At 47.7% G+C, this 15,532-nt stretch overlaps 2 protein-coding genes across 5 annotated transcripts in view; one reads left to right on the top strand and one right to left on the bottom strand.

Moving 5' to 3' along the window:
* Positions 1-10,893, top strand: part of Abhd12 (abhydrolase domain containing 12, lysophospholipase) — a 68,140-nt gene extending 57,247 nt beyond the window's left edge. For all 4 annotated transcript variants that reach the window (XM_034496679.2, XM_076929941.1, XM_034496680.2 and 1 more), the window contains 8 exons: positions 955-1,000; positions 3,421-3,550; positions 4,530-4,567; positions 4,915-4,994; positions 5,891-5,973; positions 7,957-8,035; positions 8,936-9,063; positions 10,266-10,893. In XM_034496679.2, coding sequence (XP_034352570.1) covers positions 955-1,000; positions 3,421-3,550; positions 4,530-4,567; positions 4,915-4,994; positions 5,891-5,973; positions 7,957-8,035; positions 8,936-9,063; positions 10,266-10,305 — 624 coding nt within the window. In that variant the 3' untranslated portion in view covers positions 10,306-10,893. The remainder of the gene's footprint in view (positions 1-954; positions 1,001-3,420; positions 3,551-4,529; positions 4,568-4,914; positions 4,995-5,890; positions 5,974-7,956; positions 8,036-8,935; positions 9,064-10,265) is intronic.
* A 998-nt stretch (positions 10,894-11,891) lies between these two features.
* The window catches only part of Pygb (glycogen phosphorylase B), a 48,195-nt gene continuing 44,554 nt past the window's right edge, over positions 11,892-15,532 (bottom strand). The window contains exons 18-20 of the mRNA XM_034496678.2: positions 15,047-15,181; positions 13,914-13,980; positions 11,892-13,306 (exon numbers count right to left, since the gene is read on the bottom strand). Coding sequence (XP_034352569.1) covers positions 13,154-13,306; positions 13,914-13,980; positions 15,047-15,181 — 355 coding nt within the window. The 3' untranslated portion in view covers positions 11,892-13,153. The remainder of the gene's footprint in view (positions 13,307-13,913; positions 13,981-15,046; positions 15,182-15,532) is intronic.

The following is a 15,532-nucleotide window of genomic DNA, read 5'->3' as shown; positions in this document are numbered from 1 at the left end:
TGAAATGGGCTCCAAAACCAATGCATACACTTTGGGGATTCTGTCCCAGGTATTTGCTAATGACATGAAAGGAATTTGACATTGTTTTCTGTAGTAGAAACAGCTCTCCTTGTCCAAGTCCACTAAGCTCTGGGTGCTGGCTAGGAGAGAGCAGTATTTACCAGGCTGTTCCCTGGAAAAGCACTGTATCTTCCTGAAGGTGGAGTGCTAGGTGGCTCTAGGTGACAGTGGTGGCATGAAAGTCTCTTTCATTGTTCTAGGCATACCCAAGCCAGTGTATTGTACACTGCACATGAGTAATGATTGGTTTGGGTTTTGGGGGTTTTGGGGTTTTTTTTTGTTCGTTTGTTTGGTTTGGTTTTTCAAGACAAGTTTTCTCCATGTATCCCTGACTGCCCTGGAACTTAGTCTGTAGACCAGGCTGGCCTCAGACTTAGAGATCCAATTACCTCTGCCTCCTGAGTGCTGAGATTAAAGGTGTGGGCCACTATTGCCCAGAATTATTATCTTAATGAGAATGGGCAAGAGCAGCTAGTAAGGATTTCTGTGGGGATTTTTTTTTTAAAATATAGAAAAATTCAACAAAATCCGAGAAATCCTAGGTTGCAGTAAGGTTCCTAAAATGAAGTCTCTGAGGTCCACCAACACCCTGCCTACCTCAGGCTATTGACAGTACCTGAGAGCTGTCTGCTGTCCTGTGTTGTTAAGCATTATCCTGAGAGGTGGAGGAGCTGGTCACTTGGCCATCTGAGCATCAGCAGAAAAGGCATGTTGCTTAGCCAGAGGAAGTTAGAACATTCTACAACAGCAGGTCCAGGCAGGAGCTGCATGTCAACAGTCTGTTAAGTTCCCACTGTATGCATGACTCAGGGCAGAACTCTGCATGGGTTTTGGGGGAAGTAAGCTGCTCAGTCCAAGACGGGTTGCCAATAATGGATGTCTTTCACGTTATAGGTGCTGAGTTCCCTGGGTTACCACGTGGTCACCTTCGACTACAGAGGTGAGGTTCCTTTTAAGAATAATCACACCCTCACTTCTGATTATACTTGCTGGGCAGACTTGTGTGAGAGCTTGGAAGTGAGGCAGGCAACTTGTTTGTGCAATTCTGGGCGTGCACGGACTGTGCTGTCAGTGGGAAGTGTGGTAGACATCCTGTTATAGCATCTGGGTGCTGACTTTACTGCCAGTGCCCGGATAGCAACATTTAAATGCAGAAAATACTGTCTTTTCTCTTTACTGGACTCAGGTTTTCCCTGCAGCTGGATATAAGACACTATCTCAGTAGCAGAGCTAGTCTTGGTAAAACAATGGAAACTGGAAAAAGATTCATTGAGAGCAGATAGATTCCTGTCTTCTTGGGTAGCCCTGCTTCTTTCTTTTTGTTCTTTGTCAGGGTTGCCGCTGAGAAGACTGAGAATCCAGTTTGATATATGCCATGAGTATTCTGATTAATAAGCAGCAGGAATACCTTTTTAACAGTGAACAACTGTTTTAAAGGAATATTTTCCCAGAGAATCCCCAGTTGGAGAGTTCAGGGGACAAAGGCTGCTCAGCTAGCTTGTTTGATTCCTCTAGGGAGTGCAGTGACTCAGATGTCCTTGGACTAAGGGATAGAGGAAGCCACTGTTACCTGCAAGGGGGATTTATATTAGTTTCCTTTTGTTGATGTAACAAGTTACCACAAACAGTATATATTAAAACAAAGCAAATTTACTATCTTGTGGTTATGGAGATTAGAAGTATAAAATCTTCAACCTCTGAGATAGAATCAAAGTGTCTGTGGGCTTTGCTCTTCCGTGGCTTCTGGAGTGGCTCTACCACTTGCCTTTGCTAGCTGCAGAGAGGTCCTGGCACTTGCCTTCTCTTTTTTCTTTCCTTTTCTGCATGTCTGCCTGAGTGCCAGAAGTGGGCATCAGATCCCATTACAGGTGGTTGTGAGCCACCGTGTGGGTGCTGAAAATTGTACTCAGGACCTTTGGAAGAGGAGCAAGTGCTCTTAACCACTGAGCCATCTCTCCAGCCCTGACTTCTCTTTCTGTTATCAAAGTGTTTATGAATACTTGGGCTTTACCCAGATTCCCTGATATCAAGGCTGACTCACTCCATAGTGGCCTTCATTCTTTCTGCAGCTTAACTCCCCTGGCCTAAGGGTCACATGTTTACCAGTTCTGTGACTAAGATGTGAGCTTCTCCAGGAGCCACTGTTCTGCTGAATACAGTGATGGGTTTGGATACAGAAAGTTCCATCAGGATCAATGTTTTGAGTCAGGTGGTGATTGCACATGCCTTTAATCCCAGCTCTAGGCAGGCAGAGACAGATGGATTTCTGAGTTCAAGGCCAGCTCTCTCTACAGAGGGAGTTCTGGGATAGCCAGGACTACACAGAGATGCAAAAAAAACAAAAACAAAAACAAAAAAAAAACAAAAAAAAAAACCAACAACAATAAACAACATCAAAACAAACAAAAGGATGAATTAATCGGAGAGCTGGAAAGCCTGCTTCTTTTCCTGCTTTCTGCCTTCTCCATTCTGCAAAGGCTTTTAGAAACATTCTTTCTCATATGTGCTGAGACCCTAGGGTGATAAAAAAGAAGGCCTCCTCCCTTCTGTGTTCTCTTCTTGTCATCTATCAAGAAGATATCCCCTGCATTTTCTCTTTCAGGCCCGAGTCTCTGCCTGTGTGTGTGATGTGGAACAATCCCATTCTATCTCTGACTATGCTCCTAGTTTCTGTTCCTGTCTTTTCTTTCATGTTCCCAGGTCTGTCTCCTACAAGATATCCTAAGCTTTTCACTAAGTCCCTCCTCAGCTCTTCTTCCCTGGATTTGGAGGCTGGTATTATAATTATGGGTTTGCTCACCAGCATAATTTTATTTCTGAGACTTGTGGTATATATAAGTCATGTGATGATGACTCAGAGCTGAGCCACTGAAAGGCAATTTGTACTTGATCTTCGCTGGAGATTAGAAGGAGAATCAGAGTTGCCTCATGACTTCCTCTTCTTTGGCCTCCTTCTGTTGACCCTGGGCAGACTGGGCTCCTCTTATCAGAAGTCCACCTGGCCTGGTCCTCATGAGCCTCAGTGCTGACCTGTCGGTAGAGCAGAGGAAGAACTAGCTTGAAGGATGCTTGCACCTGTGGGCAGGTGCCAGCAGCACATGGATTTGAGGTTCTGGTGTGTGCTTTGCTGACTATTCTGTTAGTTACCAATCTGAAAGGCATGTAGAATGACAGGGCTGTCTGGTTAGTCAGCCATCAAAAGTAGGGAAAGTTCACTTCTGTGCCCTGCTGCCTGTGTCTCTGCCACCAGAGCTGGAATGGAAATGAGGGCACACAGAGAGGGCTGCAGTTGCTTATGGGGCAGCTTTTACTGGAGCTACTTTAGTTTCACAAACTGCCTTTGACATTCCTCTCTCTCAGGTTGGGGTGACTCAGTAGGAACACCATCGGAGCGAGGCATGACATATGACGCACTCCATGTTTTTGACTGGATCAAAGCAAGAAGTGGTGATAATCCTGTGTATATTTGGGGCCATTCGCTGGGCACTGGGTAAGAGCTCTCAAAGCAAAAGGGTGATGTAGTCAAGGCAGGCCTAACGTGTGACCTCTGAAGCAGCCCCATGCCTCTGAGCCTGTAGCATCATCCATCAGTCCTAGGTTCCTGTCCCTGTGTAGGGGGTAAAGAGAGATTGAATTTCTTTAATTTTAATTTTCTTTGATTTTAATTTTCTTTAATTTTTAATTTCTGAGTTCAGAAGTGCCTTAGAACCAATATGGGCAGTAGAGATTGCAGCCAGTTTTCCAGGGAGCTCTTGTCCCAAAGTACTTTCAGAGTGCAGACAGAATACCTAGACTCTGTTAGCTATGACTTGGGGTGTGCTTACCAACCACTGAGTCCAAAAACTCTAGGTAGAGATGTTTGGAAGCAGCTTTGTCACTTTGGCATGTTCAGCTTAGCAGGGAAGATCCACAAGAAAGATGTGATGGGCAACCTGGATTCTGCAGAACCAAGTCCCAAACAGAGCTTTGGTCCTTGTCTGCTGAGCCCTTCCTCTGCCCTGCACTGGCTTAGCCTTTTCTTAGCCCTTTTCCCTCACTTGGGTATCATCCTGCAGCCCTTCATGGGAGGAGAGTGGGTACCCCAGTGGAAAGATGCTGGCCATTTCTTTGGCTGTTTGTATGGCATCTACCAGGTGTTGTTCTAACACAGTAGGAAGTCCCTGGCCCTGATGACAAGTCCTCCTGTCTCTCAGCTGTAACCGTACCAACCAGCCAGTGTACCAGCTAAAGGAAAGGGCCAGGGCAACCTGTGGGAGATTGTTCCTGGAGAAAGATCACATACCTGAGGACAGGAGGGTGGCTGTTGTCACCTTCTAAGAAAGGTCAACGTATGGTTCACCTTGTTCCTCCCACTCACCCTGAAGCTCTCAGTTAGCTTCTCAGGTCAGATTCTCTGAGCATTTTCCAGGATCAGCACAGCTTCACTTAAAGTTTCATCAGAATTCAGCTGAACTGTTTTTTCTTTCCAGAGTGGCAACAAATCTGGTACGGCGTCTCTGTGAGCGAGGTGAGGGAGCCAGGCACTGTGTGGCTAGGTACCTTGTTGTACATGTTAGTGATCCAGTTCCTGCTATGTGTTTTTGGTAAACAAGTTCTAACTGGCAAGCAGCACAGTAATAGCATGAGCTGACCATCAAGGATGGGGCCCCAGGTGTGCTCAGAGTTTACCCCAACCTGCCCTCCCAATAGGATCCTTCAAAGTTATCTGGAGCCCCTTTGGGGCTGGGGCTGATAGTGGTGGGAGACTCCTGCAAAAGTGGGTGCTTGGGCTCTCTGTCCTGTCTACACACCCCAGCCACCTAGCCTCACTGGCTCTGTCACTTCTTACTCTCTGTCAACTCTTTGTCTATGCAGAGACGCCACCAGATGCCCTTATATTGGAGTCTCCATTCACAAATATTCGTGAAGAAGCAAAGAGTCATCCATTTTCAGTGGCAAGTATATGATTTTATGAAAAATGTGTTTTCATTATTAAAATAATTATTGTGAAAATCAGAGCAAGTAGATAATGAAACTAGTCATCATAAAAGAAACCATTTCACATTTACTAAAGACTCCTAGTTCTAGGCACTGGCTGCCCATAGAGCTGCCAAAGAAGGGTATTGTAGGAGGCTTTGCCCCTGTGGCCAGAGTGCATACCCAGTCCTCCTTGGCTTCACTGCACACCTGATCTCACAGCATCACTGCCCACTTGGTGCTGTGGAAGGCTGCAGATTAGCTCCCTCCTTGGGGTGGAGCCTACACTCTGGGTTCTAGAGGATTATTGGAACCCAGGTTCAGTGCACTGGAGAGTTGGACTTCCCAGGATTCTATCAGAATAAAGTTCAGGTAACTTTGCTAAAGACTCTAGGACCGGTCCTTTCCCACCTCTCCCTCATCTGGTGGGACCCATCGTTTTCCTGGCCCTGCCCTCCTATCTTCCCACTTCAGCTCCTGACCAGTGTGTGACCCGGAGCATCTGTGTTGACAGGAGATCTCATGCTCCAGCTGTGGGCCTGAGCACCCATTTATTTTCTCATGTCATTGGTACTGCTTTCCCCTGACATTTTGTGAGGAAACAGCCTTTGATTCCTTTTTCCTTGGTGGGTATCTTTCTTCTTGTGTGTGGAGAGTCTGGTTTCTGGTTGCATGTGAGGTATGGAAACCCCATTTGATCTATGGGGCTGGCAGATGAGTCTTCTGTCCCCAGTCACAAAGCCAGGACAAAGCTGGAAATGGAAATTGCACATCTCCCTAATTCCCTGAACCTAAACTGCCATAACTCTTAGCCTTTTCCTTCTGCACAGCTAGCTGTCTTAGCCCTTCTGAAAACGCTTTCTGTCTTGTTCAGATATACCGATACTTCCCTGGCTTTGACTGGTTCTTCCTCGACCCCATTACAAGCAGTGGAATTAAATTTGCAAATGATGAAAAGTGAGTATTGTCCTAGAGTGAATAGAAGGACACAGGACACCCCCACCCCATGACTCAGCGCAGTGTTAGTATGACAGAGTGGACTTCAGCAGACTCATGGTTGGTCTCCGAGAGGGTGTCTTTTGAAAGGGAAAGTCAGGTTGAGCTTAGTATTAGAAATAAGAGAAAACGTTTAGATGACAGAGCAAGGTCTGTCTATGCCACAGTTTGCATATGGAGTCAGTGTTTCAGGTTTCTCCTTTCACCTTGTCAGGCAGGTTCTTTCTTGCTATTTCTGCCATGCTGCATAGTCTAAGCTAGCTGACCTGCATAGTCTAGGCTAGCTGACACACAGCTTCTGGGCTCTGCCTCTGTTTCCTGTCTTACGGCAGGGGTGCTGGGATTACAGATGCCTGCTATATAGGCTCCAGAAATCACATTAGATTGTCAGGATTGCACAGCGAATGCTGAGCAAGCCAATAATGAAAACAGTCATTATAAAAGGGACACTTTTTTCTTCTGACATAAAAGTAAAGAAGTATAAAAGATTAATAGCACATTTTTGCTCATATAATAATTTTTCCAGTCTAGAAACCAGGGCCTCTGAATAGACATTAAAGCAGTATTTAAATTTAACAGTGACTACATTGAATAGATGTGAAAATATAAGCAGTTTTCCTTCAAGTATGTATTTTGGTTCTAAAAATAAAAATACACCAGACTAAAATTTAAGTAACCATTACAAAAACCCCTTTGCTTAAGTATTACCATTGTAGATTTTAAAGAAAAGTTATCTGAGCAAAGCAAATTTGCTTTTAAAAAAATATGAGTATTGGCCCCAGGAAGCTGCCTTTGGCTCCAGCTCTCCCACAAAGATAGCTGCGGCACCATGCACCAGTGGAACCTGAAGTCACCTGCATAGTAGCCTCATGTATAAATGGGACCTTCCTAACCTCACATGGACAGGTTCTGTACCAAGGATTTGCCATTTTCTCCAAGAGGCTCAGGTTGAAGGGAACTAGCTTATCAGATGCTCCACCATCGGATGCTTGTCTTATAAGCATGAAGACCTGACTTTAAGCTTCAACACCCATGTAAAATAGCCAGGCAAGAGGCTAATGCTTGTAAGTCCAGTGCTAAGAAGGCAGAGATGGGATTCTGATTGCCTTAGGACAGTAAGAGATTCAGTTTCAAAACAAAAGATAGGCAGGCACCTGGAGATGGTGTCCAGATTATCCTCTGGCCTTTACCTACACATGCATGTATGTGTGTGGGTATATACACAAGAAATGCACCACCGTGAGTCCTTTATGTGCTGGATGCCATCTAGTAGGAGGTTATATTTGGGGTCGCAGTCTCTCTCGAGACTGGGTCCTGCTTCATGTGTTGGGATGGCACTGTGCTGCTACCTCAGGGAAGCACACAGCTCTAGAGCTCAAGATTGAAACAGCTCAGGTGGCTGCTTCAGTGCCCTGGCCAGTCCTGGGAGCTGCTCTGTCTACTTTGTGGCTGAAGAACTCTGGCTCTATTGGACCTGTTGTGCTATTTGCCATTCGAGGCTCAAAGCTAGAATGACTTAAATGTCAATTGCACAAGATTAAGTAGAGCACTGATTCTTTGAATCAACAGATTTATAGTAATATCCATTTGCAGTAATTCTTACAGCACTTAAATACCCTTATTTGTAAAGATTGTTGTTGTTTTTACTATTAATGTATCTACTGGCAAAGTTAATGGTTTTCCATTTACATAAAATACACAGGGGTCAGATGTTGGGGAGTAAAATGACCTCTAGATTGTCATCTGTCACCTAGATAAAATACATAGTTATTTCAAACAAAACAAAACAAAAAAATCTAAGTAGTTACTTCTTAGTTCTGTAGTAAAAAGAAACCTAGCTACATTTAGGCTGTTAAGCACCAAGGAAGAGCACACCATAAACCCAGGGTGAGGCGTACAGGCGAGCATTCTTTGTCTCCACCTAACAACCCCTTTCTCCTACAGTGTGAAGCACATCTCCTGTCCTCTGCTCATCTTGCATGCTGAGGATGACCCAGTTGTACCCTTCCATCTCGGCAGAAAGGTAGGTGTTGTGGGACTCTGTCCCTGGTACAGGAGTTGCTATTGGCCCTCAGTGTGGACCAGATTGGGCAGGCAAAGTAGGGAAGCAGGCCCTGCCCACTGTGTCATGGAATGGGCTTCTGTCATATTCATCTGCATCTTTTCCTGGTGCTTGACAGCCTATGAGGTCTGATGATGTCAGGGTCAAGAGCAGACTGCTGTTCTATCCACCAGAAACTATGACAAACAAGCATTAGAACCCAGACTGACAGGGGAGAATTGAGGGGACCACCAGTGGCTCAGCTGGCAGAACTGATGTGAAGACATCTAGGCTGTATTCTTGCCTTGGGGATAAACTGAAGGGACCTCGCACTTGATTCTACTAAATCTGCTTTGACTTTACTGCTAGAAAGCTGGCTTAGATTTGTGGAGGGGAGCGGGAATGTAGGGTAAGAACACCATACTGGGCACAGGAGAGCGTAGAGGAATGCTCGCCATGCCTCATCAGCAGACGTGGCACAGGACTCACTTTGGGCAGGCTTTCTAAGGTACACAGAAGATGAAGCCATCCAAGAGAGCGTGCACTGCCCAGCAGTGCATCCATGGTGCATAGAACTGAGCTGGAACTACGTTGTCTCTGCCTCTGCATCTGAGCTGCCCCTCTTAGCAAGAACACTCTGGAAGAATAAGGGCAGAAAGGGTGTCATAAATGGTAGTCTGTAAGGAAGTGGCCATGCCTAGCATTTGGCCTGTTAGCCCAGACTCTGGCTTCTTGGACCCTGGCTGTGTAGGCTGTAATGACAGAAGCAGTGTACATGGTACTTGAGCTGTTCTCTGGAGGAAGCACCAGTCTTTATTGAAAGAGCGGTCATAGGTGGTTCTCTCTTGGGCTCTAGGCTGATTTATTTCTCCCTCTCACCAGCTATACAACATTGCTGCGCCATCTAGAAGTTTCCGAGACTTCAAAGTCCAGTTCATTCCCTTTCACTCAGACCTTGGCTACAGACATAAGTACATCTACAAGAGTCCAGAGCTTCCACGGATACTGAGGTGAGACGTTCTCTTCTAATCCTTGAGCCTTTCTGCACAGTGGCGCCTCGCAACTAGCTGTGCAGCAAGCGACAGCCACTGAAAGCCACTTGAGTAGCTCCGAGATGTACTGCAGGGTGACAGTGATTCAAGAGCCTTCCACCAACACCAGGTGTTACAGTTTGTTTTCCTTTCTTCTGGATAATATGATCAGATGAGGCTCGTGGTCTTCCTGGACGCATTGTACACACACACATGAACACGTATAGGGGAGTGCCTAACAGTGTGCACACGCACCATGCTTACTCACAAGCTGCCATGTGTGTACAGAGTGTGTGAACATCCTGAGGGCCTTTCAGTGTACATATGCACCCCTCTCAGTACATGGAAGGCTTCATATGGAGTACAGGATACAGCTTCCTAAAGGGAGGCCATTCCTGGCTACTGCATACCAGTCAGACTCTTGGGTAAAATGTAGGTTGCAGCCCAGAAGCGAAGTATGAGTGTGGAGTAACAACGAGCAGTTTCTGACTGGCCTCCCATGCATGGCTATCCGCCATGCTTCTCCATAGATTCCCCCAATCATCACCTAGCTCCTTGTCAGATGACCCAGGCTCCACCCACCACCATTCAGTCTAACCGTCCTGTGCACCAAGGAGAGGGCAGCGTACTTGGGCTGCTGTGTAGCACATGAACCCAGGGCACCGGGCTACTTGGAGAGCACCGTTGCTGCTGAGAGAAGCAGTTCCCCTATTGGCACTGGCAGGCTTGGGAAGTGGGCCAAGGGTCAGTTATTCCCAACCTGTGACTAAAATTGGTTGCCCAACTTCTCTCCCGAAGAGCAGTATCCTGTGTAGTCCAGACCCTAGCTCCTTTGAGAATTCCAGAGGCAAAGCTACATTACAGTAAAGTTGCCATTTGGGGCAGGGAGCTGAGTAAGTTGTTGTATTTGGAATTGACATCTTTCCCCTCCCCATTATAAAAGGGAATATGGCAGAAAACTCAATTGAATATGGAGCCCCGAAGCCCAACTTTGCCTGGGTTTTGACCTGAGAGCCACAGTGTTTTTCCTGCCTCACTCTGAGGGCTTTTTCGTCAGGTGGCCTGTAGCCCCAGATTCTTTGCTGCCTCCACCACATAAGTCCTCGGGCATCTGAGGACTGTGGGGCTCGTGGTCTTAGGTCCAAGCCAGTTTGACTCATACTTCTCCTTCTCCGCTCTAGGGAATTCCTGGGGAAGTCGGAACCGGAGCGCCAGCACTGAGACTGGCCCGTGAGGAGCATGAAGAACCACCTTCCTTCCCTTCTCCCCTGGACAGCAGTCTGGCACCCAGAAGCCCAGAGTGCCACCACCTGTGGTGCTCAGGAGCCCAGTGCATACCTAGAAAGAGGACTCAGACACAGCGGGCAGAGGCTCCACAGACGGCTGTGAGGAAAACCCAGTGGCAGGCAGGCGGTCCCCTGACCCTCTGGTGGCCACTGTATCTGAGCTTTTTTTGGGAAGGCTTATAGACAATAGGTGGACCCCATACGCTGGGCATAGGGAGCCTGAGAAGAAGGGCTCAGGAGCTCAAGAGCACTCCAGGCTCTCTGGCACCACCGCTTAAGATACAGGAAAATGGTTCTTTCTGCCTTTCCTGGCAGACACAGAAAAGACTCTAAGTGGTTCAGTTTGTCCCCTCTAGCTCATGTACCTGCTTGCCTTCCTCAGCTGTCCCTCCCTGCCTCTCCTGGCATTGTTCACCCACAGTAAGGGGCACCTGGATCTGCACTTCCATTCTGCCCACCTGTCTGTCACCTAACCTGGCCGTAGACTGAGCATTTATTTAAGAATAAAATCTCGGTGGTGGTCTGTTTATTGTTATCTCTACAAAGAAGGAATCAGAGTTCCCTCCTCTGCTGCCCCCTCAGTTCTGTTCCTGACCACTGCCCCAGAAACAATCCCCACAGGAAGTACGAAGGTCTGCTCTGATTGGAGGCACCTTCTCATAAAAGGCAGGCCTAGACAGAGACCACACGACCACACTATGCAGGCACACTGGCATTGCCAGCACAGAAGCACTGATCTCCCAGAGGATATGAGCTGCAGAACCAGGACTCGGAAATGTGCCAGACACATTTCACCAGTTTGTCTTGATCGAACAAAGTGTGTTTGGCCTTTTGTCAAAGCAGCCTGACCTAAAGCTACACACCTACAGACTAAGCAGGGCTGAGAAGTGTTGGAGCACAAGGCTTAGCAAGAGCTGACATGAGGAGCAGCCATGGGCTACGGTCCTGTTCATACACTTGAGTACAAATATCTACATTCCCTACATAGGAAGGTGCAAGGCCACCGAGGACCCAGCCTTTCCTGATCTTGGACTTTCCCCCAGGTCAAACCTATAGAACTTTACTTCTCAAGGTATCAGTGCTGGGAGATCTTGGCAATCTACCTGTCTGCTCCTCCAAGGCCAGAAGCCCAGCATTAGCAGGTGTGGGCTAGTTGGAGGACCCATGTCTGGAACTTTATACTCACCCATGCCAAAGCATCATAGAGGTCTCTAAGTGATTCTCAAGACGTGGGAAACAAACCTTCCCTGCACCAGTCTAGGACCAGGGACTTAGCTTTACTAAACCCAGCTGGTGAGGAGGTATACGCATCTTTTGTTACCCACTCACTGTTCACTATCAAGAGGATATAGTCATCAGAGAGACCATGTATAAACTGGTCTTATGCCAGCAACTTGGGCCTGGTTACAGAGGGACCATTATAGCCTATTCTGCATGGTTCTTATCCAGGCTTCTAGCCTCCCATGGGAATTACCTAACACTGTATGTTGTGATAGAAATACAGATACCACAGCGACCAACCATGGGTAGAGAAGTTTAATCCATTTCTCATACAAGGAGATAACAGCAAGTAGTAGAGGGGTGATCATGTTTTGTGGCTTCAAGGGACCTCATGCACGGGGCAGCAGATGACCAACCCTGGAACCTGCCCACCCACCCCTGGAAGCTACCACAGTGGCTCCGGTGAATTGAATCCTGAAAAGACACTTCCAAGCAACCGCTGCCAGAGTGAGGAAAGTGAGGGGTTCTCCTGCCTACCCCTAACCAGACAGAGCAGTGCAAGGTGCTGAAGCCAAGCCTCTGGAAGGATGGTTTTATGTAGTTCCTCTGACAACACACTCTTTGGGCAGCACTTAATGCAGATTCTGTCCTCAGGGAGGAGCATGGCTTATGTAGTGGGTGGGCTTAACCCCTCTTCCTCACTATGCGGCTGCATAGAGTGGGAACTGGGCCCCACTACAGGACCAGCAGCTGAATCACCAGCCAGGCAGAAATATCCAGACCAAGTACAAGGTTTACTTGCTATAAAGGAAGGCTTTAGCTAGTTTCAATTCCTCATGAAGTGTTATTTCCTGTTGAAAAAGCGAAGAACTAAGCAACCCTCTATAAAATTGCCAGTCCTTAACCAATACAGATATAGGATAAAGGTCTCTTCAGTGCTCCTCCCCAGGGGTTCTGGGTTCTACATGACACCCACAAGGTTCCACAGATGGCTACAGAGGCATGGCCTCTATGGCTCAACCATCCACATACTCAGTACAGCCAAGGGCAAAGGACAGAAAGCTGTGAGCATAAAACCTGAAGCAAAGGTTCTACCCAGCAGGCCAACAAGACCACATACTGGGGTTGGGCCTACCCTACAGCTAGTGACCCAGGTACTAGCAGAACACACAGTGACCCAGGTACTAGCAGAACACACAGGATACTGGCTTCACCACAGATCCCTATTCAGACCCCAAAACTAAAGGCTTAAGCTCACTCAGCTATGTGCAGGATTTCAGGGGCTCAGCTCCACTCCCTCCCTGCTCATCCTCTGGGATGACGCTGGGCTGAGGCTGTGGGGACCACCTCTGCCCATCTGTGCTGTGAACTCTGCACGAGTTCTAAGAAACCAGGAGGATGACACTACTTCCTCCTTATCCAGGTCCTCAAAACCATCCCCATGGTCCTTCCTGGAAGCATAAGCACTTCGGATAGCAGAGACCAGCAGCAGCTTGCAGTGCCTGAAGACTGGCATGGGCACTGTCAGCCAAACAAGCCACTGGTCTCACTGTGTGGGATAATTAGTCCTTGGGGAGGTTGGGGGGTGGGATCTGCAGGTCAGATGGCTCTACACCCCATATCTCCCGGGCGTACTCAGTGATGGTCCGGTCACTGGAGAACTTGCCAGAGCAGGCTATATTCCTGATCACCTTTTTAGTCCACTCCTTGGAATTCTGTGAAGGGAAGAGGAGACTGATTAGCATCTGGCAGAGCTAAGGGATCCTAGGAGCCCATGCTTCCACAGCATCATGCTGTTAACAGATAAAGCTTTGAGCCTTGGGGCAGCCTGTGGTAGAAGAGTCTGCAACCATGTGCTCACAGAAAAGCCCTCACTTGGCCTGAAGAGTGACACTAGATTAAGGGACCAGGACTGTCCTGTCCTCGAAAGGCTCCTAAGACATGGCTCACGACATTAAGCCAAGAGCACAAACTGGTGAGCAGCTGCCACAGGCAGACCAGATATCCTAAAATGACCAAGCCCTCTAGAACTGTCCCCAGACTGTAGGCCCCAGACTTCAGTGGAAGGAGCCTTCTGGGAAGCTCTTGATTCTTGTGGGCCAGACCCATGGATGATATTTTCAAGTTCCTTATTCTATTCTTGGCTATCAGGAGAGGTTTTCTTCATGACACCTAATGCCAGGAGAGCTGACCTACAGACAGGCTGGACATACTGATAACAGCAACCCACTCCTCTGGTCTCAACCACAGGTTGAGAAATGGTCTAACCCCAAAACAGACCACACAGACCTAGCTAACTACATCTAGGCCCACAAGCCTTACCCGGTATAAATGGTCCACCTGGGCCTGGCATTGGATGTAGGCTTCATAGTCTGCAAATACCTTGAATCTGAAACAGGAATAGGAGGCTGGGTCAGGGCAAGATGTGCACTGGGTGAGGAGCCCAGCCTAGAACGTTCATACTCTGGTATTTCCCAGAGGACAGTCTCCCAACCAATCCCCCTTCATAGCCTCCCAGCTCTGGTGGGAGCTAGGGTGGAGACTATTCTGCCTGTGGGTGCCAGGCTGTACTAGGTCCACAGGCCTCTCTGGGAGTCCTTATGTTCTGGGGATGCTTTTTAGAAAGTCTGGTTTCACCCAGTATTTCTTTAAAGGAAACTGTCATTTCCAAAACAGGTATTAGAACTGCGTATACCCAGAGGCAACTGCAAACCCAAACAGCAAGCCCACGGTGCATCTTATTTTACTATGTAGGCAGAAGCATGATTCACTATTTAAAAAGTTCCTCATCATAGGCCCCAACAGGGCCCCACTCCATGCTGTACAACAGGCAGCACAATCTTCAAAGAACCTTAAAGACAAGTTAACCAGAACAATCCAGTGGAGAGGTTAACGTTAGATTCAACTTTTACCAGTGGGGTAACAGTACCGTGAGGCACCAGTGTCTTTGTAGACCCGCTATGTAACTAGGTTGGTTATAACCATACCATGTTTAATGATATACCTCAGATACTGACTACATTGTTAAATTTGCAATGAGGCAAGCTTGATTCCATTTTATCCAGGGAATGTCCCTGTGGACTAGCACTTGTCAAGGATACATACCCTCTTTGTTATCATGAAGAGGGTACACTCCTGAGCACCCTCGCTGGCCTGCAACAGTCCAGGGACAGAGCTCCCCCTTGTTCACACCTATGAGGTCTGGGGACTGGGTGGTGCTGCCGGCCACCTCCCATTGGTCCAGGGTCCCCGAGGTATTCCTAGAAGCCATTACAAATGTGGCCCTGATTTGGCTGTGCTAAGGTCTCCTGGACTGAGGTGGAGAGGAGATCATGAAAACACAGATCTTACCCTCATAGCATGGAGTTTTCAGCCTATCAGGTGAATTCGACTGTCTCAATAGTGGGGACTGGCGGCCAGTTTGGGAAGCCAAAGTAACAGAGGTTGTATCCTACCTGTCATGGTCCATCAGCATGTTAACCACATCCTTGAAGCAGTCTGGATCTTTGGGAGAAAAGAAGCCACTGCTGATCTGATCCACAGCCTGCCTCAGCTCAGGCAGGCGCTCGTAGAATTCTCTGGCATTGTACCTAGGGGAGATGAGCGCACTGAGCACCGGAAACCCCAGAAGCAGCCTCAAAGACGGTGGGAACAGGCTATGCTTGACATAGCCTCTACTCTGTGGCAGCTCCTCCTGGTGGCCAAGAGCGTCAGCTACTGACCACATGTGGTTTCTAAGCCCTTGAGAGGCAGCTGGTTACATAAAAATCAATCCCTGCTTCCTTCACTGTTCGGAGAAGTGTTACTAAGATATCTGTATTACACAAAGGCTCCCTTCATCTTTCTGCTAGAGAATTCAAAGTCCATCACCATAAAATCCTGGTCAGAGCTCTGAGAGACATGATGCCTAAGAGGGTCTAATGGGACCCTAGAATGGAGGA

This window comes from Arvicanthis niloticus, chromosome 2 (assembly GCF_011762505.2).
Source record: "Arvicanthis niloticus isolate mArvNil1 chromosome 2, mArvNil1.pat.X, whole genome shotgun sequence".
Taxonomy (NCBI): Eukaryota; Metazoa; Chordata; class Mammalia; order Rodentia; family Muridae; genus Arvicanthis; species Arvicanthis niloticus.
Note: the sequence above shows the minus strand (reverse complement) of the source record. Positions and strands in the feature narration are given on the sequence as shown.